At 44.5% G+C, this 24,800-nt stretch overlaps 1 protein-coding gene across 9 annotated transcripts in view; it reads right to left on the bottom strand.

Moving 5' to 3' along the window:
- Window positions 1–24,800, bottom strand: part of kiaa1217 (KIAA1217 ortholog) — a 604,059-nt gene that overhangs the window by 309,083 nt on the left and 270,176 nt on the right. For all 9 annotated transcript variants that reach the window (XM_033015665.1, XM_033015692.1, XM_033015700.1 and 6 more), the window contains exon 2: window positions 4,358–4,641. In XM_033015665.1, coding sequence (XP_032871556.1) covers window positions 4,358–4,641 — 284 coding nt within the window. The remainder of the gene's footprint in view (window positions 1–4,357; window positions 4,642–24,800) is intronic.

Genomic DNA, 24,800 nt, shown 5'->3' with positions numbered 1-24,800 from the left:
AATGAGCTGTTAACTGCTGATCGCTCCATATTGCGTGCTTATGGGGGAGAGGAGCTAAAACCTGTGGGGAGGGCCACCTTCCACTGTGTGCTGAAGAAATCTTCCCGTGACCTGTCGTTTTTCATTCTTGACTGCGACTGTGTGACTCTGTTGAGCAATCAGACCTGTCAGGATCTCGGGCTGGTGTCCTTTGACCGTACTGTCCACGAAATGCGGGTGATGCTGAATCCACTCTCCGAGTACCCTGACCTATTCAATGATGATCTGGGTAAGCTGCCCCTTGTATACAAGATCGCAACTGACCCGTCAGTTGTACCAGTGGTCCGTGCTCCACACAGGGTGTCGTTTGCCATGAAGGGCAAGGTCGAAGCCATGCTGAAGAACATGGTTGACATGGGAGTGCTTGAAGCTGTCAGCACCCCCTTCGGAAGATTCAAATTTTTGCGGATGCCGTTCGGCATCAACTCTGCTAGCGAAGTGTTTCAACGCTCCATGGAGCAACTGTTTGCTGGCCTGCCGTATGCCATTATCGTGGATGACATCCTGGTTTATGGGAAAGATGCTGCTGAGCACGACCACAACCTCCGACGGATTCTAGACCGCGCTCGCCAGATCAACTTAAAACTTAACCCGTCAAAGTGCAAGTTCCGTGTAGCTGAAGTACCCTATGTTGGCCACATCTTCACAGCCCACGGGCTGAAACCTGATCCGCAGAAGACCAACGCTATCTCCGAGCTGCCTGCCCCAACCGACGTGACCAGCCTGCAGCGTTTCCTGGGCATGGTCAACTATTTGGGGAAGTATATCCCCGACCTCAGTGAGTTGAGCGCACCCCTGAGGCAACTGACGAAAAAAGACATTGCCTGGTCCTGGTTTCCCCAACACCAGCAGGCTTTCGACTTTCTCAAAACAAAGCTGATTAGCACACCGACTCTCAAGTTTTTCGATCTGCAACGTCCAATTGTAGTTACGTGTGATGCTTCCCGCTTCGGACTCGGGGCTGCCTGCCTGCAACTCTATGATGACGGCTCACTGCAGCCCATTTCTTATGCCTCGCGAACCATGACAGACACTGAGCAGCGCTATGCACAAATCGAGAAGGAGCTTCTTGCGGTTGTATTCGCCTGCTCCAAGTTCAAGGACTTCCTTTTCGGTACCAGGTTCACCGTCGAGACCGATCATCAACCCTTGGTGACCATCCTCAATAAGCCTATCCACATCGCTCCAGCTAGACTCCAGCGAATTATGTTACAGCTCCAGCGGTTCGACTTTCTGATCGTGTACAAGAGGGGCACCGAGATGCATGTGGCCGACGCACTGTCCATGGCCCCCCGGTCTTCCTGTGACAGGCACCCCTACGAGCAGGAGGATCTGCAGGTACTAAATGTCAACTTTGTTCCCTCTAAGCAGCTGCAGTGCCTGGTTGAGCACACGCCAACGACCCCGACCTGCAACAGCTCGCAGCTGTCATCCAGCGGGGATGGCCCAGCAGACGCACCTCACTGCCTGCGGGTGCCCACCCTTTCTTTCTGGTCTGCGACGAACTGGTGCTCCGGGACGGCATCATCATCAAGGGTCACAAGGTGGTCGTCCCTGCCTCCCTATACGACTTGTACTACAACGCTGCCCACATGGGGCATCCCGGAGCCGATGCCACTGTCTCACATGCCCAAGAATAATACTATTGGCCCGGCATGGCCAAGTACATTAAAACCCGAGTAGCCTCCTGTCCTGATTGCAACACTCTTACTCCACATCAGCAGCGCCAGCCACTTCTGCAGCAGCCTGCGCCTGCCATGCCCTGGACCTCGCTGGCTGCTGACATATTCGAATGGTGAGGCAAGCACTACCTGGTGTTGGTTGATTCATACTCCAACTGGTTCGAAGTGGATCTTCTCCCTGCTATCACCTCTGAAATGGTTATCAGTAAGCTGCGCAGACACTTTGCTACCTTTGGGTCCCCGGTCCGCTTGCAGACTGACAACGGCCGTCAGTTCACCAGTGCAGAATTCCAGGCTTTCGCTGTGAAGTGGAACTTCACTCACTATACCAGCAGCCCTGAATACCCGCAGAGCAACGGCCTGGCCGAGCGAGCTGTCTGCAGTGCCAAGAATTTGCTCGAGCAGTCTCATCTCTCCAATGGTGACTTCTACCAGGGTCTACTAAACCTTCGCAACATCTCACGGGACCCTACCATGCGATCCCCTGCCCAGCGTCTGATGTCCCGCGTGCTTCGCCCACCGATGCCGATCGCCCAACTATCCCTGGTGCCCAAGGTCCTCCAGCCTGCCGCCGTCCAGCAACGGATTGCTCACAAGCATGAGGTACAGCGCCGCTCTCACGACAAGTCCTGCCGCCCGCTCTCACCACTACTGCCTGGCCAGGTCGTCCGCATGCAGACAGCCACCGGATTCTCCCGACTCGCAACCGGTGTTGGTGTGGACACTTCCCCGAGATCTTACCTGGTGGACTTTGATGGAACTCTCTACCGCCGGAGCCGCCAGCACCTGTTGGCCGTTAACGAGCCTCAGCCTCCTCCTGCGGATCCCTACGCTCCTCCGTTGCGTTTCGAGCCTGCCACTACCAATTACCCCACAGCTCCCTGCATGCCCCGGTCAGTTCGCTTGCCGCGTTCTCCTCCCTCTGCGCTTCCTGGGTTCGGGCAGATGATCTCCTCCCCTGCTCGTTCTCCTTCTCCTCCTTCTCCCCCGTCTCCTCCTCCTGGATCACCCGTGCCGGTTGGGTCACCTTCCGCATTCCCGGTTGGGTATCCGCCGACTTTCTCCTTCCCGGCTGCTACTGCTCCGCATCCTCTTCTATCTGGTGGGGAGGGTGATGGTGCTATACGCACACGCTCGGGCCGGGTTGTCAAACCTCCTGTCCGCTACGGTGATTTTGTTTAAATTTGCATGTGTTGTATAATCACACTGCCACTGTTATAACTTCAATTTTAGATTTCTAAGGGAAAGGATGTAGATGGTTTATGCATGCAACCTATAATGTAGCTACCTCAATACCACTAACCACGCCCAGCCATCTCAGTATAACTGTGATGTCTTTCCCTTGCTCCTCCCTTGGTTCCAGTACGCCTGAAGACTAGATGCAGTCAGTACTGGGACGTGTTTGACATGTACCTTTATTAAATACTCAGTAAAGTTACAGTGTGTCAGACTTGACTCCTTTACAGGAAGGATGTCAACAAAATAGAGAGTACAGAGGAGATTTACTAGAATGTTGCCTGGGTTTCAGCGACTAAGTTACAGAGAAAGGTTGAACAAGTTAGGTCTTTATTCATTGGAGCGCAGAAGGTTAAAGGGGGACTTGATAGAGGTCTTTAAAATGATGAGAGGGATAGACAGAGTTGACGTGGATAAGCTTTTCCCACTGAGAGTAGGGAAGATTCAAACAAGGGGACATGACTTGAGAATTAAGGGACAGAAGTTTAGGGGTAACATGAGGGGGATCTTCTTTACTCAGAGAGTGGTAGCTGTGTGGAATGAGCTTCCAGTGGAAGTGGTGGAGGCAGGTTCGATTTTATCATTTAAAAATAAATTGGATAGGTATATGGACGGGAAAGGAATGGAGGGTTATGGTCTGAGTGCAGGAAGATGGGACTAGGGGAGAATACGTGTTCGACACGGACTTGAAGGGCCGAGGTGGCCTGTTTCCGTGCTGTAATGGTTATATGGTTATATGGTTATATGGAGGTATAGGAGACTGAAAACTGTAACGTTCAGATTCAGAAGTAGCTTCCTCCCAACAACCATTAGACTATCGAACACTACGAACTACAATTAAATTCCGAATTACAAACAACCTCAATTGCATTAAGGACATGTGGGCAGAGTGAGGCATTGTTTTTGGCTTTGCACTCTATTGTTTGTTATTTTATATATATATGGAACTTATTTTGGTTGTTCGACATCGGTGGTGGGGAAGGTGCTGAATCAATTATTAAAGATGAAATAACCACACATTTGGATAGCAGTAACAGGATCGGTCCGAGTCAGCATGGATTTACAAAAGGGAAATCATGCTTGACTAATCTTCTGGAATTTTTTGAGGATGTAACTAGGAAAATGGACAAGGGAGAGCCAGTGGATGTAGTGTACCTGGACTTTCAGAAAGCATTTGATAAGGTCCCACATAGGAGATTAGTGAAAAAATAAGCTTGGGAGCAGTGTGGGTGGCATTCGCCATCAATGTGAGGCAAAAGCCATAACTATTGAGGCAAGGCTGTAGAAGAAAAGTTGCACCAGAAAGTTCTCTTCCGTTTGACACCCGACTTTGTCTACAGGAAGGGAACTGAAGAAATGTAATACAATAATTGATAAGATTTGGGTCAATGTTCTCATACCTGATCTTTGAGACGTTCTTGCTGCCCCATAATGGCATGTGCATGATGTGGATATTTCTGCTTCAGATGTTCCAGGAAAACCTCCCTCTTCCTGTCCATTTCTGATGGCTGCATTCCCAGTATTTCCTTTGCACTGCGAGCTCCACCTACAGTGTGTCTCCGTGGGATGTTCCGAGCAAGTTTTGTACTTGAACCACTGTTATTTCCATTAGCGAGTGTTTCCTTGGTTTTAATGCGCTCAGCATCATCTAATGAGGTTACACGCAGGTTTGACTTCCCATGATCTAAAAAAACAATCAGAATACAAAGAGATTAAAGAATATGCAACATTTTCTCAGTGTCTCAGCCTGACTGTGCTATTTGCCCCTTTGCATTTAGGCAAGACACATTACATATCAGTCTGAAGAAGGGTCTCGACCCGAAACGTCACCCATCCTTCTCTCCATAGAAACAGAAACATAGAAATTAGGTGCAGGAGGAGGCCATTCGGCCCTTCGAGCCAGCACTGCCATTCATTGTGATCATGGCTGATCATCCCCTATCAATAACCTGTGCCTGCCTTCTCCCCAGATCCCTTGACTCCACTAGCCCCTAGAGCTCTCTCTTAAATCCATCCAGTGACTTGGCCTCCACTGCCCTCTCTGGCAGGGAATTCCATAAATTCACAACTCTCTGGGTGAAAAAGTTTTTTCTCACCTCAATCTTAAATGACCTCCTCTTTATTCTAAGACTGTGGCCCCTGGTTCTGGACTCACCCAACATTGGGATTTTTTTTCCCTGCATCTAGCTTGTCCAGTCCTTTTATAATTTTATATGTTTCTATAAGACCCCCCTCATCCTTCTAAACTCCAGTGAATACAAGCCTAGTCTTTTCAATCTTTCCTCATATGACAGTCCCGCCATCCCAGGGATCAATCTCGTGAACCTACGCTGCACTGCTTCAATCACAGATCTCCAGAGTTGCTGCCTGGCCCTCTGAGTTACTCCAGCATTTTGTGTGCACACATTGTATTTGCTTCACTAGATTCTGATTAATCTTCGATCACAACATGCCTCGCCCCCTTCCTGTGCAACTGCAAGACTGCACACTTGTTCCAGCCCTCCTCCCTTCCCGAGATTCCCAGGGCTCCAACACTATTTCATAGTGATTACCTTAAGCTTCTATCAATTACAAATATTAGTGTTCTGAATTGAAGTAAGGCCAACGTTGCTGGCATTAGACAGTAACTTGCTAAAGTTGAATTCAGTAGGTTGTTTGCTGGGAAAGAAACGTCTGGAAAGCAAGATGCTTTTAAAGATGTGATGACAAGAGCTCAGGGCATGCACATTCCAGTTAGGGCAAAGGGCAAGGCAGGTGGGAGTAAGGAAATTTGGATGATGAAATAATCTGGTCAAGAAAAAGGAGGCATGAGACAGGTACAGGCTGCTGGGATCAAGTGTATCTCCTGCAGGAGTTTCGGGAACAGAGGAACATAAGGAAATCAGGATGTCAAAAACTCAGCAGGAGTTAGCTCTGGGCAGATAATATTAATAAAAATCCAAATAGATTTTATAAGGACATTAAGGGAAAGAGGGTAACTAGGGAGAGAATTGGCCCCCTCAGAAAACAAAGTGGTCGTCTCCGTGTGGAGTCACAGGAGATGAGTACAATCCTCAATGAGTGTTCCGCAGAGTTACTCCAGCTTTTTTTACCATGGAGAAAGACATGGAGACTGGAGAACTTGGGACAGTTAATGGAGATGCCTTGATGACTGAAGAAGGGTCTCGACCGGAAACATCACCCATTCCTTCTCTCCAAAGATGCTGCCTGTTCTGCATGTTACTCCAGCTTTTTGTGCCTGTCTTGGTGCCTTTTTGTGCCTATTTTTGGTCTCCTAATCTGAGGAAGGACATTCTTGCCATAGAGTGAGTACAGAGAAGGTTCACCAGACTGATTCGTGGGATGTCAGGACTTTCATATGAAGAAAGACTGGATAGACTCGTCTTGTACTCGCTAGAATTTAGAAGATTGAGGGGGGATCTTATAGAAACTTACAAAATTCTTAAGGGGTTGGACAGGCTAGATGCAGGAAGATTGTTCCTGATGTTGGGGAAGTCCAGAACAAGGGGTCATAGTTTAAGGATAAAGGGGAAATCTTTTAGGACTGAGATGAGAAAAACATTTTTTACACAGAGAGTGGTGAATCTCTGGAATTCTCTGCCACAGAATGTAGTTGAGGCCAGTTCATTGGCTATATTTAAGAGGGGGTTAGATGTGCCCCTTGTGGCTAAAGGGATCAGGGGGTATGGAGAGAAGGCAGGTACAGGATACTGAGTTGGAGGATCAGCCATGATCATATTGAATGGCGGTGCAGGCTCGAAGGGCCGAATGGCCTACTCCTGCACCTATTTTCTATGTTTCTATGTTTCTATGTTTGAGGACAATCTGTATTAAAATCGAGGTGCTGGACATCCTAATGCATACGAAAGTAGATAAATCTTGCAGGTCTGAGCAGATATATTCAAAGACACTGTGGGAAATGAGAGAAGAAATCGCAGGAGCCCTGGTAGAGATATATGATTCATCATTAGACACCTGTGATGTGCGGATGGGAATGTTCAGGAAATAAGAGAGTAAGTTTGCATATATCACTAAAGTGGGTGATAGCGTAAATGGTTATCAAAAATCACGGCAGGATCTTGATCAAAATGGGCAAGTGGGCTGAGAGATGGCTCATGGAGTTTACTGCTGATAAGTGTGAGGCGTTGCATTTTAGGAAGTCTAACCAGGGCAGGACCTTCACAGTAAATGCTGGGGACCCGAGGAGTGTTGTAAAATAGAGGGATCTAGGAGTGTAGGTACATAGTTCCTTGAAAGTGGCATCAATGGAGACAGGATGGTCAAGAAGACATTTAGTACGTCGGCGTTCATTAGTCATGGTATTACGCATAGACGTTGGGATATCATGTTAGTCGTACAAGGCATCGGTGAGGCGACATTTGATGTATTGTGTGCAGTTTTAGTCACTGTGCTGTAGTTCCTGTGCTGCACACAGATGCTGCTGCACCCGCTGAGTTTCTCCAGCATTTTTGTGTACCTGCATTGTACTATGTTCACTTCCACCATGGACTCTCTGACATCCTCTTCACATAAAACAAACAGGTATAAAATCCTCTATTTGCAAATAGACATCTTGCAAACGTCCTGCCTCATCATGTCATGTAATAATTTAGATGGTAACCCTTGCTCCCATTTTTCTTTGGACAGAAAATCCTGGTAATAATTTAGTTCTTTGTGAAGCGTACACCGCCTTCTGCCCTAACACAAAGCTATGCTATATAGAAACATAGGAACATAGAAAATAGGTGCAGGAGTAGGCCATTCGGCCCTTCGAGCCTGCACCGTCATTCAATATGATCATGGCTGATCATCCAACTCAGAAGTAAAAAAGAATTGCTCTAAGATTGCTTAATGGAAGTCAGGACTTCTTAAAAGAGACTCTGGCTGCAGATTCCGCCGAATATTTGAACAGAAAGAAGTTCACTTTGGACGAGCAGATTGTGCAAGCAATTATGGCCACCACAACTTAAGAAAGGATATCCTTTGTTGTGGAGGGGGTATAGAATCGGTTTACTGGGAATGATACCTGGGTTGCAATGGTTAAATTCACAAGGGAGACTGCAGAAACATGAGGCTGTATTATTAGATTAAAAAGTGATTTGTTTTTAATTTTCCTAAATATTAAGGAGAATTTGAGGATGAAGTCCTCCCACTGCTTGTCAAATGGAAAATGAAGGACTATGATCTTAAAATAAAAAAACATGCCTTTCAAGAATGTAATGAAGAAACATTTCTACACATGAAGGGTGACAAAAATCTGGAACTCCGATGCCAGTGATAATACATAGCTAATTTTAAATCTGAGATTTATGAATTTTGTTAACGGGAAGGATAAGCTAAACGATAGATCAACCACAATCCCAATGGTGAAGCAGGCTGAAGGAACTTATGCCCCTGTCCCAATTAGGAAACCTGAACGGAAACCTCTGGAGACTTTAGAAACATAGAAACATAGAAAATAGGTGCAGGAATAGGCCATTCCGCCCTTCGAGCCTGCACCGCCATTCAATATGATCATGGCTGATCACCCAACTCAGTATCCTGTACCTGCCTTCTCTCCATACCCTCTGATCCCCTTAGCCACAAGGGCCACATCTAACTCCCTCTTAAATATAGCTAATGAACTGGCCTCAACTACCTGCTATGGCAGAGAGTTCCAGAGATTCACCACTCTCTGTGTGAAAAATGTTTTCCTCATCTCTGTCCTAAAAGATTTCCCCCTTATCCTTAAACTGTGACCCCATGTTCATAACTTCCCCAACATCGGGAACAATCTTCCTGCATCTAGCCTGTCCAACCCCTTAAGAATTTTGTAAGTTTCTATAAGATCCCCCCTCAATCTTCTAAATTCTAGCGAGTACAAGCCGAGTCTATCCAGTCTTTCTTCATATGAAAGTCCTGACATCCCAGGAATCAGTCTGGTGAACCTTCTCTGTACTCCCTCTATGGCAAGAATGTCTTTCCTCAGATTAGGACACCAAAACTGTACGCAATACTTCAGGTGTGGCCTCACCAAGACCCTGTACAACTGTACAAGCCCCTTCTTTGTCATCATGCATGCCTGAATCTGTTGAACTGCTACCTTTTTCATTTCCTGATGTAAGGCCACGGATCTGAAATGTTCTCTCTCCACAGACCCTGCCTAACCCATAAGGTGGGAACTAGATAAATGTTACACTGTTCTGGAAGAATGATCTTCTAATTCTATTCTGGCAGAGTAAAAATAATTTGACCTCTCACTGCTGTTTGCACCTGGAGGACAAACTTGGTAGATTCCCACCAGAAATATCTACCACAATCCATATAGTTTGTGTCTTAACTTTAGTGCCTGCCTGCTGAATCAGGAATGTTTAATAGCTATTCCCAGTTGGCAGATCGGGGTCGTTACCAGGAGAGAATTCAACACCATCCATGATCCTGCCTTTAGGCTGAAATGAACGAAAACCTGAAACCTGATCCACGAGTTAAGATACGGTAAATTCTTGTGCCACAACCTAAGGATCGTTATTGATCTATGTTAATGTAGGAAAACTGAAAAAAACATTAAAAAGTAGCAGAAGTAAGCCATTTAGCTGCTTGACCCTACTCCACTATGTACTAAGGTCAAAGCTGACACTAAATGCTGGAGTAACTCAGAGGGTGAGGCAGCATCTCTGGAAGGAAGGAATGGGCGACGTTTCGGGTCAAGATCCTTCTTCAGACTGATGTCGGGGAGGGGGCGGGACAAAGATAGAATGTAGGCGGAGACAGTACGACTAGTGGGAGAACTGGGAAGGGGAAAGGGATAGAGATAGAAGGCAAGGGCTATCTGAAGTTAGAGAACTTGAGGTGCTGTTCCTCCAATTTGCGCTCACAATGGAGGAGGCCTAGGACAGAAAGGTCAGATTGAGAATGGGAGGGGGAGTTGAAGTGCTGAGCCACCGGGAAATCAGGTAGGTTAAGACAGACTTAGCGGAGATGTTCAGTGAAACGATCGCCGAGCCTGCGCTTGGTCTCGCCAATGTAGACACCTGGAACAGCGGATACAGTGGATGAGGTTGGAGGAACCTCTGCCTTACCCAGAAAGATTGTTTGGGTTCTTGGAAGGAGTCAAGGGGGGAGGTAAAGGGACAGGTGTTGCATCTCCTGCGGTTGCAGGGGAAAGTACTTGGGGAGGGGGTGGTTTGGGTGGGAAGGGACGAGCTGTGTTCAGTTCTGGGCACTATGTATAAGAAAGATGTTGACAAACACGAAAGGGTACAGAGAAGATTTATGAGGATGTTGCCAGGACTAGAGGGTCTGAGCTATAAAGAGAGGTTGAGTCGGCAGGGACTCTATTCCTTGGAGCGCAGGAGGCTGAGGGGTGAATTTATAGAGGTGTATAAAATCATGAGAGGAACAGATCGGGTAGATGCACAGAGTCTCTTGCCCACAGTATGTTAATTGAGGACTGGGGACATACAGTGTAGGTTTAAGGTGAAGGGGGAAATATTTAATACAAATTCCTATTACCCCTCAAAGGGCTGTGGGGGTATTGAACAAGTTGCCAGAGAAAGTAGCTGAGGCAGGGACTACCCCAATCTTTAAGAAACAGGTAGACAGGTAAATGGATAAGACAGGTTTGTAGGGATATGGGCCAATTGTGGGCAGGTGGGACTAGTGTAGCTGGGTACATAAGTTGGGCTGAAGGGCCTGTTTCCAAGCTGTATCACTCCATGACTATATAATTCACAATCAACACATTTGTCCAGGAACTAGACTGCAACCAACGTTCAGTTCATTTCTGTCACCGCTGCTCAGGGGAATGCAAGAATACAGGGACATTAATCACGGGAGCAGGATTAGACCATCGTGGCCCTTGTGCCTGCTCGAAAATTCAATAAGGTCATTCATGGCTGATTCTTTGCTTCAACACCACTTTCTGACACTAAGCCTATAAATCTCCATTCTCTAAATATCAAACACTTCTTATAGGGCTCCATACACTCAGCTGAGTGTTGGGCCAATTTGTCTCTCTCTCCTGATATAGCAATCCGAAAATCAGACTGGTGAATGTCCACTGGTGAATCGCCCCCTCAGTTGCAAATATAAATGCTTCTTTCGATAGAGTATAGTACATTTGAGTTCCTCATCAAAATCAGAGATATTGAGATAGATCGTACTCTGCAGCAGTCTAGCAATCACCACCTCACAACCAGGACGTTAGTATTTTTTTCCATTCATTAAACAAACTTAATGTCCATGGTATTGTTATACCAATACAGAGTACAATTCTGTTTACCTATCTCTTGTGCCACACCTAATAAACAGACTTCCCATAGTCCCCATTCACAACATAGACTGGTTCATTCATATCTAATCTGCTAATTACAATCACAAGGACTGCTCTCACCCCAACCACAGACTGTTTACCCTCCTACCATCCGGGAGGCGCTACAGGTCTCTCCGTTTCCGGATCAGCAGGCCCAGGAACAGCTTCTTCCCTGCGGCTGTTACATTACTCAACACTGTACCTCGATGATTGCCAACACCCCCCCCCCCCCCCCCCCCCACGGACACTCCTTCCACCAGGAAAAAAATAAAATAATTTTTAAAAAAAATTAAAAATTGCACTACTATGACTATATGCACGTAATTATATTTATTTATTGCTCATATTCTATGTCGCTCTTCTAGGGAGATGCTAACTGCATTTCGTTGTCTCTGTACTGTACACTGCACAATGACAATAAAGTTTGAATCTGAATCTGAAGATATTCCAACTGATTTAGCAAACATTTTGTAAATTCATGTTGATTCCACCCTATTCTATAATGTGACCCTTCACCACCACCTTAATAATAGATTCCAGCATTTTCTCTGTGACTGATATTGGGCAAACTGGTTTATTGTTCCCTGTTTTCTCTCTCCCTTTCTTAAATTGTAAACTTATGGGAAGAATGCACAAAAAAAAAAATCACAAATTTCCTCCCCCTTTCAATCCTCAATATCACTCTTGTTTAACTCTTGTCTAATTATACCTCAACCTGAAACTGCTCATTGTAATTCAGAGCAGAGATATTCTGCACGCGTTATAAATGAAAATGTCAGACCCAAAGAGCACAGACAGCAGGTGAATCATACTGAAAGACCTGAGTGTAGCAGGTGCTGCAGCAGATACTTATTCCGACTTACACGCCTGAATGTGCAACTGTAATTTAACAAAATAGTACATCAGAAAATAGTTGCATCTTCTGACTGGCAACCCCCAACTGCCAGACTATAACATCGAGTATGTCAACATCGAGATCAAGGTACAAGGGCAAGGACCAAAACATAAAGCTGCTTTACATTTGATAGAAACATAGAAAGCATAGAAAAATAGGTGCAGTCGGCCATTCGGCCCTTCGAGCCAGCACCACCATTCAATATGATCATGGCTGATCATCTACAATCTGTACCCCGTTCCTGCTTTTTCCCCATATCCATTGATTCCTTTAGCCCTGAGCTAAATCTAACTCTCTCCTGAAAACATCCAGTGAATTGGCTTCCACTGCCTTCTGTGGCAGAGAATTCCACAGATTCACAACTTTCTGGGTGAAGAGGTTTTCCTCATTTCAGTCCTAAATGACCTACCCCTTATTCTTAATCTATGACCCCTGTTTCTGGACCCCCCCAACATCGGGAATATTTTTCCAGCATCTAGCCTGTCCAATCCTTTAAGAATTTTATATGTTTCTGTAAGAGTGCCTCTCGTCCTTCTAAATTCCAGTGAATACAAGCCCAGTGAACCCATTCTTTCATCATATGTCAACTTGCCATCCCGGGAATTAACCTGGTGAACCTACGTTGCACTCCCTCAATAGCAATAATGTCCTTCCTCAAATTAGGAGACCAAAATTGCACACAATACTCCAGATGAGGTCTCACCAGGGCCCTGTACAACTGCCGTAGGACCTCCTTGTTCTGAAACTCAAATTATCTCGCAATGAAGGCCAACATGCCATTAGCTTTCTTCACTGCCTGCTGTACCTGCATGCTTACTTTCAATGACTGATGTACAAGCACACCCAGGTTTCATCACACCCAAGTCACCCTACAGTCTCACAGCATCCTCAACACAGCTCACACTGCCACCCAGCTTTATGTCATCCGCAAACTTGGAGATGCCACATTTAATTCCCTCGTCTAAATCGTTTATATTGTAAATAACTGGGGTCCCAGTACCGAGCCTTGCGGCACCCCACTAGTCACTGCCTGCCATTCTGAAAAGAGCCCGTTAATTCATGCTTTTTGCTTCCTCCCTGCCAACCAGTTCTCTATTCATGTCAATACCTTACACCCAATACCATGTGCTCTAATTTTGCACACTAACCTCTTGTGTGGGACGTTGTTAAAGGCTTTTTGAAAGTCCAGATACACCACATCTACTTGTTACATCCTCAAAAAATTCCAGAAGAATAGTCAAGCATGATTTCCCCTTCATAAATCCATGCTTACTTTAACCGATCCTGTCACTGCTTTCCAAATGCGCTGCTATAACATCTTTAATAATCGATTCAAGCATCTTCCCCACAACCGATGTAAGGTTGGTCTATAATTCCCCGTTTTCTCTCTCCCTCCTTTCTTAAAAAATGGAGTTACATTGGCTACCCTCCAGTCCACAGGAACCAATCCGGAGTCGAGAGAACATTGGAAAATGATCACCAATGCATCCACGATTTCTAGGGCCACATCATTGAGTACTCTGGGGTGCAGACCATCAGGCCCTGGGGATTTATCTGCCTTCAGTCCCAACAGTTTACCTAACACCATTTTCTGACTAATGTGGATTCCCAGTTCCTCCCTCCCCAAGTATTTCTGGGAGACTGTACTTGTTTAACTGTTCTGCCATTTCCTTGTTTCCAATTATAAATTGATGGTTATAAAACATATACCCCTATACCCAAATTAATAATATAAATTTGATAAAACCAAAGAGTCAGAAAAGATCAGAAAATAATGATAAAAATAAAAGTCTGGGTTTTAAATTCCTGAATTCCTGAAGAACAAGCAGCTAATAAGACTGAGCAATACTGAATGATAAATGATTTCAACTCAGTGAGAAAGTAAGAGATAGAAAAGAATGCATAATAAAAGATCATAATAGATGTTTGGAGAAGTCATGATCATAACAGGATAAAATAATGAGCTGAAGAAAAGAAAAGAGTAAAATGCAGCTTGGATGAATAACTATGTTTGTCAGATCAGTTTCTTCCTGTAACTGAGAGGTTTGAAGCTATATTTAGAGTTGGCCTTTTCTTTGAGACAGATAGTTCCCCAATCCATTCTAACACCCATTTCTCTAATGATGTACTATTAACTCATGCACCAGCTTTCTATGAAACCTTGTGACATGTCTTTGGGAAATCTAAATGCACTCCACCCAGTTGTTCACCTCCAACAACTCTCCGTGTTTGGCAAATTGTGGGTTGAAAGGCCTATTCCTGTGGTGTACTGTTCTATGTTACATATTAGATGGGCAGTGGGCAGGTGCTTTGGGCCTGCACGGGAATGTAGACACTCCCGCACCCACAAGTCTCGGGTAGATGGGGCTCGTCAGCCTGGGAAGGCAGTCTATCTAGGAGAAGGAAAACTGTGATTTAAAACCTCCACTGCCTTGTGGCCATATGCAGTCATGGAAAAGTCTCCAGGAATAAACCTCAAGAAAATCCGGAGTCGGAGTCCCTAAGGCAGTTCGTCATTGTCTACAACCTCGCTCTGGCAGCTCCTGCGACGGCGCTGGTGCCAAACTGTAACGGCCCTGCTGTTCCTTTGGATCGATCAGCGACATGGAGAGGGGGGACGTGCTGCATGGGCAACAGCCTGTCCTCCATATGACATCGCCCAGACTTGCATCCGACAAACTAGGAGGCATCACCCATGGTCAGTCATGACCAAGGGGGGCCTACTATTAGATGGGAGCAGCATCCGGCAGCTTTGGCAGGGCTTGCACACCGTCACTTCCTACAAGGCATAATCAAGTGGTAGCTCAAGCGACTGTGAGGCATCTTTGCTCACTTCATTTCTATGCTCACTTCAAATGGGAGAACATTGATGGCTTGGTTCCCCCATAGCCCCCAACAACACTGTATCCTCAGTCACTGTCTCGGCCAATGTGTAAAAATCCTTCATGAGGGTGAACCTGCGGAAAACATCCGGCCCTGATGATATGTGTAGGAAGGAACTGTAGATGCTGGTTTAAACCGAAGATAGACACAAAAAGCTGGAGTAACTCAGCGGGACAGGCAACATCTCTGGAGAGAAGGAATGGGTGACGTTTCGGACCGAGACTCTTCTTCAGAAACGTCTCCCATTCCATCTTTCCAGAGATACTGCCTGTCCCGCTGAGTTACTCCAGTTTTTTGTGTCTATCTTCGGCCCTGATGATATACCCTGCTGTATTCTGTACATACCAATTAACTGGAGTTTTTGTAGACTCATTCAACCTCTTATTACTAGCTCTGCTGTTCCCATCTGCTTTATAGGGGCATCAATAATGCAGGTGCAAATGATCAGGAAAGTAATTTGTTCAAGAAGGAACTGCAGATGCTGGAAAATCGAAGGTAGACAAAAATGCTGGAGAAACTCAGCGGGTGCAGCAGCATCTATGGAGCGAAGGAAATAGGCAACGTTTTCGGCCAAATCGCTTCTTCAGACTGATGGGGGGGAAGAAGGGTTTCGGCCCGAAACGTTGCCTATTTCCTTCCCTCCATAGATGATGCTGCACCCGCTGCGGATCAGTAAAGTAACTTGCTTCAATGACTAGCAACCAACTGGTGGCATGAACATCTGTGGCAGTGAAATGCTTTGAGAGGTTGATTATGATTCATATTGACTCCTGCATGAGTATGGACCTGATCCCATTACAATTTGCCGACTGCCAGAACAGACCAACAGGGGATGCAATCTCCGCAGCTCTCCAATCTACATTGGACAATAGCAACACGTATGTCGGGCTGTGTTCATCGAGCTTGGTGTTCAACACCATCATCCCCATCAAATTGATCAAACTCAGGGAACTGGGTCTCTATCCCTATGTGATTGGATCCTCGACTTCCTCATCAGCAGATCACAATCAGCATGAATACTGACTGGTTGCATCGTGGCCTGGCTTGGACACTCGAATGCCCAAGAATAAAGAAGACTACAAGGGAGTGGCAGACACTGCCTGGTCCATTCCAGATATTGACCACACAACTTTGAAGGGATCGACAGTATAGGTGCTGCCTCAAAAAGGCATAAATATCAGACCTACGACACTCTGTCCATGCGCTCATTTCACTCCTACCAAGGTATAGGAACATAAAAGCCATGACCATCAGGTACAAGTACAGCTTCTTCCGGGAACCATTAGACTCTTGAATGCTGCGCAACACAAACCATTACTTCAGCAACTATGATCTTTTTTTCAGTGTACTGCAGACTTTGGTTTTGAACTATTATGGTTACCAATATTAGATTTGAGTATAGGAGCAGGGAGGTTCTACTGCAGTTGTACAGGGTCTTGGTGAGACCAAACCTGGAGTATTGCGTACAGTTTTGGTCTCCTAATCTGAGGAAAGACATTCTTGCCATAGAGGGAGTACAGAGAAGGTTCACCAGACTGATTCCTGGGATGTCAGGACTTTCATATGAAGAAAGACTGGATAGACTCGGCTTGTACTCGCTAGAATTTAGAAGATTGAGGGGGGATCTTATAGAAACGTACAAAATTCTTAAGGGGTTGGACAGGCTAGATGCAGGAAGATTGTTCCCGATGTTGGGGAAGTCCAGAACAAGGGGTCACAGTTTAATGATAAGGGGGAAATCTTTTAGGACCGAGAGGAGGAAAACATTTTTCACACAGAGAGTGGTGAATCTCTGGAATTCTCTGCCACAGAAGGTAGTTGAGGCCAGTTCATTGGCTATATTTAAGAGGGAGTTAGATGTGGCCCTTGTGGCTAAAGGGATCAGGGGGTATGGAGAGAAGGCAGGTACAGGATACTGAGTTGGATGATCAGCCATGATCATATTGAATGGCGGTGCAGGCTCGAAGGGCCGAATGGCCTACTCCTGCACCTAATTTCTATGTTTCTATGTCTATGTTTCTATGCTTAATAATTTATGGTATTATTAAACAATATATATCAATTGTGTGATTATGCATTAATGGGCCTGTTAAATTACAGCAAGTAAGATTTTTTTCCATTGTTCCATTGCTGGTACAAATGATAATTAAACACTCTTGACACTTTGAACAAACTTGGCAAGAGCAGCCAAGAGAACAAAATAGAATGAAAAGAGGAAGAATTAAAACATAATAGTAAAGAAAACTGAGCACCAGAGTATGATTGTGAGATATTTTTATGTAAATGAGTCTCTTTTGTGATAAAACATGAGTGTCAGTTGTTGGTCAGCAATAAAGCAAACACCCACCCTCTGAAGCTCCTACATCTCCTGGAGATAATTAGCAACTCACCACCCCTCCAGGACTGGCCCCTCGACCACTGTCAGTTTGAAACAACTGACAGGTATTAGCATCAGCAGTAAAAAAGTGATTTGGAAAAGCACACGGGCAGTGCTGATTGATAGCAATGGTCATAAGAGCTGAAGACTTCACAGTGAATGAATGTAAATAACATGGGTGTCAAATATATCCTGGGTATGCAGTGCAGCAGTAAATCGGAGGCAAGGCAGACAGTGGTGGCTACAGCACAGAGAAGAACGCACGACACAGGAGAATTAAACTGACAGGGTGAGGGAGTTGAGGATAGAGAAGTCCTGAAAGTTGCTACATTAGAATCAGAATCAGAATCAGAATGCTTTATTGTCATTGCATGTGTCACATACAACGAGATTACTGTGTCTCTCCATTTAAAAGAACTTCAAACATTCACATACTCATACTTTTTACACTCCCTCCCTCCCCAAACCCACCCATGGATTCACATTTACATAAATTAACACTGTCTCCTTCCCCATAACCCGCTCCCGAGACAGAGTTCAGTTCCAAGATTGCTGATGGGTAAAAGCTGTTCTTGAGTCTGGCAGTGCGTGACTTTAGCGACCTGTACCTTTTTCCTGAGGGCAGCAGTGTGAAAAGGTGGTGACAAGGATGTGTAATGTCTTTCACGATATTACAGGTCCTGCTGCGGCATCTGGAGTGGTTAATGTCCTCCAGAGGGGGCAGGGGGAGTCCAATGATACCCTGGGCAGTTTTTATCACCGTCTGGAGAGCTGCTCTGTCAGCTGCTGAACAGTTCCCAAACCAGGCAGTTATGCAGTAAGTCAGTATGCTTTCTACCGAACAGCGGTAGAAAGACTCCAGCAGTTTAGCAGACAGATGAGCCTTCCTCAGTGTTCTGAGGAAGTAAAGTCTCTGTTGCGCCTTTTTTACAACTACTATTTACTATTTAGACAGGGATAAAATTGCACTTCAAGCACTAATGGGCCGATTGGGGAATCTAGGCATGTACAACTGAGCATGAGAGACCTTCGTAAAATACAAGAATAGAAATGTTCTTCGTAGCCAACAATGTCTTCCTTGCCGAGGATTATGCTGGAAGTTCCACCAAAGGCACCAAAAAGTGCTGGAAGAGAGCACCAGCGCCATCAATTGAGATTATAGACTACCAAAACCAAACATAATCGGGAACTCCACAGATACCAGAAGATATTCACAGAAGCCACATAGAAATTGACAGATTATTTCAGTCCACAATCACTTGTGAGAGCTCAGTTACACCACCAAGAATCAGATTCTAATGGTCGACATTTGGGACTGTACACCATATTGATGGTGGATATGGCAGGAAACAGCAACATTTCAAGATAAAAGTATAAATGAGCATCAACAGAACATTTGATTGTTTTATCTTCAGAGATACCCATATAATTATACGTACGCCCATGCTTTGAAGCTCCCTGAGAGATTAGATGACCACAATCAGTATTTAGCAATGCACAGTATACCTTCAGATAAACTACAGTGATAGCAATGTCTACATACAAAGAGAGGAGAGAAGAAGACAATGAACTGGAAACCACTCCAGGATGCTAGAATAAATCGATTAATTTGCAATGCAACCAAACTATCCTCAAATTCCATTTTGTTACGATTTAAATATTTAAACATAGCTCACTCATAGGTGGTGAACCTTTGGAATTATCTATGCTGAAGGGCTGTGAAGGTTACTTGTTGATTTCATTCAGAGATTAATTAATTTCTCCCACCTCGAAAGATTTTACTACTCACTGTGGGCAATTTGCAGTGGCCAATTAATATACCAATGAGCACACCTTTGGAATGTGGGAGAAATCTAGAGCATCAGAGCAAATCCCTGAAATCACTGAGAGAACCTGCAGACTCCACACAGACAGCACCCAAGGTCAGGATTGAATCCAAGTCTCTGGCACTGAGAGGCAGTGGCTCTATTTACTGCACTACTATGCCCATGGAAAAATAATTGTGGAGAAAGATATGGTTTTCCCATACTTCATTGTAATGTTTTGCATTCCTTTTGCATGGTCTGTTGTTGATTGCGTTTATTTTTCACTTTAAATAATTTGGATCCATCTGAATGTTTTTGAATATCTCTACAGACAAAAACACTTTGACATTGGTGAAGTGGCAAATGCTGTCAGATTATTCTCAAGGTAGGACTGCCTCAGCCTTATTCAGGACCGACTACCTTGCTCTGAAAAATCCCCTCATGCATTAGGGGAGGCACAGTGGTGCAGCGACTGCCTCGCATTGCCAGAGACCCGGGTTCGATCCTGACTATGGTGCTGTTTGGCTGTATGGAGTTTGTATGTTCTCCTTGTAATGGTGTGGGTTTTCTCCGGGTGCTCCAGTTTCCTCCCACACTCCAAAGACGTACAGGTTTGTAGGTTAATTGGCTTCAGTAACATTGTAAATTATCCCTCGTGTGTAGGATAATGCTAGTGTACAGGGTGATTGTTGGTCTGCAGGCTCGGTGAGCCGAATGGCCTGTTCCCACACTGTATCTCTAAAGTCTAGAGTTTAAAGTCTAATGGGCTGTCCCACTTAGGTGATTTTTCAGGCGACTGCCAGCGACTGTTAAGTTGCCGGCAGTCGCCTGAAAAACCAGCAACTGGAACGGCGACTGTCAGAGTGGAACACACACACACACACACACACACACACACACACACACACACACACACACACACACACACACACACACACACACACACACACACACACACACACACACACACACACACACACACACACACACACACATCGCTTCCTTCACCAGCCCGTTATGCAGGCGGGGGACAGGGCAAGCGGGGGAAGCGCTGTCTGAGTGAAATTCACACGGTGCAAAGCCAAGGTGATACAGACACACACCGCGATGAACAGGAAGTTTGGCGCTGTAATTAAGATGGCTAAAGCACAGTGTATGGTAAGTCCTTTAAAAGGGGGGGTGGGGGGGGGGGGGAGAGGGAGAAGGAGTGGAGACAACATAATGAGGCCACAACTAGTTCCCAGAATGCGGGAACTCCTCACAACCACCCACGAACATGTGGCGACTGCATAGTCTCCTGCAGTCGCCTAAAAAGTTGCCTAAGTGGACAGGCCCAAAAAGCCTTCCCCATCTAGGAGGAGACCAGTTGGATAGGGTGCCAAGAGCAGTGAGCACAAGCAAGGTTCATGTACTGACCGATCCTACCCAGCACGACTGGCACTAAAGTACAGTGTTGGAATTAGTACCGGATTTGAATGTAGGAGGTACGACAGGCAAGTTTGAAGATGACACAAAAATGGGTTGGGTTAGGTAAAGCTACATCAGGATATGGATCAGAAGGAAAGTTGGGCAGAGCATAAGCAGATGGAATTTAAATCCTCTAAGGATGAGACAATGCATTTTGCCAAGTTAAATAGAGGTAGTACGCATACAGTAAATGATAGGGCACTGAGGAATTTTGATGAACAGAGAGACCCAAAAGTCTAAGTCCATTGTTCCCTGCAAGTGCCAACACAGGACAATAGGCTGATGAAAGCAGCATATGGCAAGCTTAATTTCATAGATTCTGGTACGGAATATAAAAGTTATGACTTTATGGTGCAATGTTAGAAAAACTGGTTGGGCCACACTTGGAATATTGTGTGCAGTTCTGGTTGCCAAACTATAGGAAATATGTGATTACACACAAGAGAGTTCAAAGGAGATTTATCATGGTTTTGGAAGACTAAATATGGGCCGAGGTTTGGTTAACTAGGTTTATTTTCCTGGAGTGAAGGAGGATGGGGGAGTGAACTGATAGAAGTATCTATAATTATGATTTATAGATTGGGCAGATAGTCAGAGTATTTTCTCCGTGGTAGAGGTAACAAAAACAAGGACAAAGGTTTGAGGTGGGAGGTAGGACTCGTAAAGGGGATCTGAGAGGGTATATCTTTTTTTTTACCTAGAGTGGTTGACACCTGGAATGCACTGACAGGTGATAAAATCAGATACAATGGTTAAAGAACATTTAGACAGACACCTACGTAGGCATGGCTTAGAAGGACACAGTGCTAATGCAGGCAAATGGGATTAGCATAGCTAAGTAAAAGGTTGGCATGGCCATGTTTGGTCAAACTGCCTGTTTCTGTACTGTATGACTCGCTTTATTGTGAGTCTTATAAAAAGCCTATTAAAATCAAAATGCTGAATATATGAATGGGACACTGGTGGCTGGTTAAATACGAGGTGTAAGGCTATTGTATCTCTGCTTGACATTAGCAATTTGGAGTAAATTTAAATGTATCATTGTGCGGTTTTCAATGAAACTTTATATCCAGAATGGGGTTTGTTGGGTGCCTAAATATTCATTGCTGGTTGGTTGCAATGCTGAATGCATTGCATAGTCACATTGATGCCTTGTGGTCTGCTTCTGAAAGACTTTCCATTGGCGAAAGTGGAATAGATTTCAAAGGCATTATAAAGAACACCAATGCAAGTTCAGCATGAATTTGATGCACTTGAATGGAAGTGAATTCCTCAGAACATATACCTGCCTTCAACACACTGCAACAAAGATTCACTAGATCGATTTCTGGAATGAGGGGAAAGCGTTATGGGAAGAAGTTGAGTGCTTTTGGCTCATGTTTCCTTCCCTTTAAAAGAGGTGAGTTTATCTTGCTGTGGAGTTTAGAACCAGAAATCACACTCAGATCCTTTTTGTGATATTTCCTCTTGAAAATAAAAATATCAAAAACACTTGATGATGGAATTTTACGGCTGGTGTGTGCAGCTCGTGGAAACTTTCACAGGGGAATTTATATCTTTTGAACTTTCCAGTCAATGAAACAGCAGCATCGGGGAATGCCCAAGGTTATTCAGTGTTGGGATAAAGACATTTTAAAAAAGCCTTTGATAATGGATTAGAGGCATGGAATGGATTGTTCTTACACCTGCGTGTAGTTGTACACCTGGACGAAAAGGAAGGGAAATAATATAGACTAAATTGGCAAAGGACAAAGAAAGGATGGTCACAAAGCACACTATCCTTTAAAGATATACATCTGAACACTGAGTAAATTTAATGAGCTACACATATCTAAAATTTGATTTGCAGCATTGCAAGATTAAATCCATGTAACATTATTTTGGCTAAATAAGGTATTATAAGTATCAACATCTATTTTTCTGATTATACAAACGCAGTGCTCCATCAGAAATCAGGTATATGCGATAGAGAGTACCACGAAAAAAGAAGACGGTAAATCCACCATTTACCAGATAAGTAAAATCAAAGGCGACAGATAGCCTGTAGTGTTCAAAAGGGAACTGCAGATGCTGGAATATCGAAGGTACACAAAATTGCTGGGGAAACTCAGCGGGTGCAGCAGCATCTATGGAGCGAAGGAAATAGGCGACGTTTCGGGCCGAAACCCTTCTTCAATAGCCTGTAGTATTGAGTCTGTGGCATGAACATTGAATTCTCCCAATTTTATTAGCCCTTGCTGTCTCCTCCCCTTCCTATCTCTTCCTCAGCCCTCGTGCTCCTCCTCCTCCTCCTTTTTCCAGTCTGAAGAAGGGTTTCGGCCCGAAACATTGCCTATTTCCTTCGCTCCATAGATGTTGCTGCACCCGCTGAGTTTCTCCAGCATTTTTGTGTACCTTCGATTTTCCAGCAACTGCAGTTCCTTCTTAAACAGTATTGAGTCTGTGCTCTCTTTAGTAATCATTAACTTCCAGATACAATTCCACTCACACCAATATATTCTTCTTTTAACACAAAAAACGAGAATGAAATTCCTCGCACACAGGGCCTTGTAAGCAAAACAAATGGCATAAGGGATCCAGAAACTCCGACAAATCTGCCAAATTATAATGACACAAATAAATATCCTTGTTTTCACAATCCCGTGTCCCATTCTCAAAGTCGGCAATAGCTCCACCCCACGCTAAAGAACTATGCACCTAAGGTGTTTAAAATTGTATTGGTTTTAATTAAATGTAAAATCATGCGCCATATTTCAAACACATCAGTAAATAATTTTTCTTGACATCTATTACAACCTTTTGACCTATATTTTAATTAAATCAAACAGTATTTTCTCTGCAATTAAAAGCAATGTTAAGACATCAGTACAAATCACATCAAAGACTATGAAGGCTGCCTGCTCTGAAACATGCTCTTGGGAATGTTATGCCCAATGTAGATAATTGATAATTAAATGCCTTAAAATATAAATTTTTACACTTAATATGTTTTTGCAGCTTTCATCAGGCCCAATTGTTTACACTAATTATACCCATGCTTTTGATCTGACAATGCTGGCAGGATATATCAAAGATAGACACAAAATGCTGGAGTAACTCAGCAGGACAGGCAGCATCTCTGGAGAGAAGGAATGGGTGATGTTTTGGGTCGAGACCCTTTGTGTCCCACTGAGATACTCCAGCATTTGTATCTATCTCTGGATTACAAAATGTATGTGACTGCCAGTTTTCAGATGTTTGCACATATAGATATTTCCAACCTGCACACATCACTTGGATCATCTCCAACATCTCCCATAGAATGATACAGCGTGGAGACAGGCCCTTTGGCCTAATTTGCCCAAACCGTCCAACATATATCCCAGCTACACTGGTCCCACCTGCCTGCGTTTGGTCCATATCCCTCCAAACCTGTCCTAACCATGGAGAGAAGGACGTTTTCGGTTCAAGACCCTTGTTCAGACTTGTGATCCAGAGATCCAAAATGACAATTTGAGAATTCTAATTCAGATTTAGAACAAAATCCTCATATTAAGGAGAAGTTACCTTATGTGCATAGATTTGTTGTAAAATTCTAACTGATTCAGTAATATCCTTTGAAGAAGGAAATGTACCATCCTTTGCCAAACTCAGAATAATGTGGCTGGTATGTCACTGGCCTTTGAAATAGCCCTGCAAGATGACAAGACGGTAACATCGGCATATACAGATGGGCTTTCATCTGTGGCGATGTGTAATAATGTGTTTGTAAGCTGTTTGTAACAGCTTCCACATTCTGTATGTGATGCGGCAGCTGTTGCAAGCAAAGCAACAATTAACTCAGATTTGAAAATCAACAAATTGCAGATGATGGTAATTTGAAACGTTTCATCAAAATTATAACTTTAAGATGAAAGGGGCAAACTTTAAACGGAATGTGTGGGGCATGTTTTTTTTTTAAACAGAGATTGGTGAGTGCCTGGACCACAGGGGAAGTGATACGATAGGATAGTGGCATTTAGGAGTCACTTAGATAGGTACATTGATGTGCAGGGAAAGGAGATTAGTTTAACTTGGCATCATGTTCAGCGTGGACATTGTTGGCCAAAATGCCTGGTCCTCTGCTGTGGTGATCTACGTTCTATGA

Source organism: Amblyraja radiata, chromosome 2 (genome assembly GCF_010909765.2).
Source record: "Amblyraja radiata isolate CabotCenter1 chromosome 2, sAmbRad1.1.pri, whole genome shotgun sequence".
Classification (NCBI taxonomy): domain Eukaryota; kingdom Metazoa; phylum Chordata; class Chondrichthyes; order Rajiformes; family Rajidae; genus Amblyraja; species Amblyraja radiata.
This window is presented reverse-complemented; position numbering and strand designations above follow the sequence as displayed.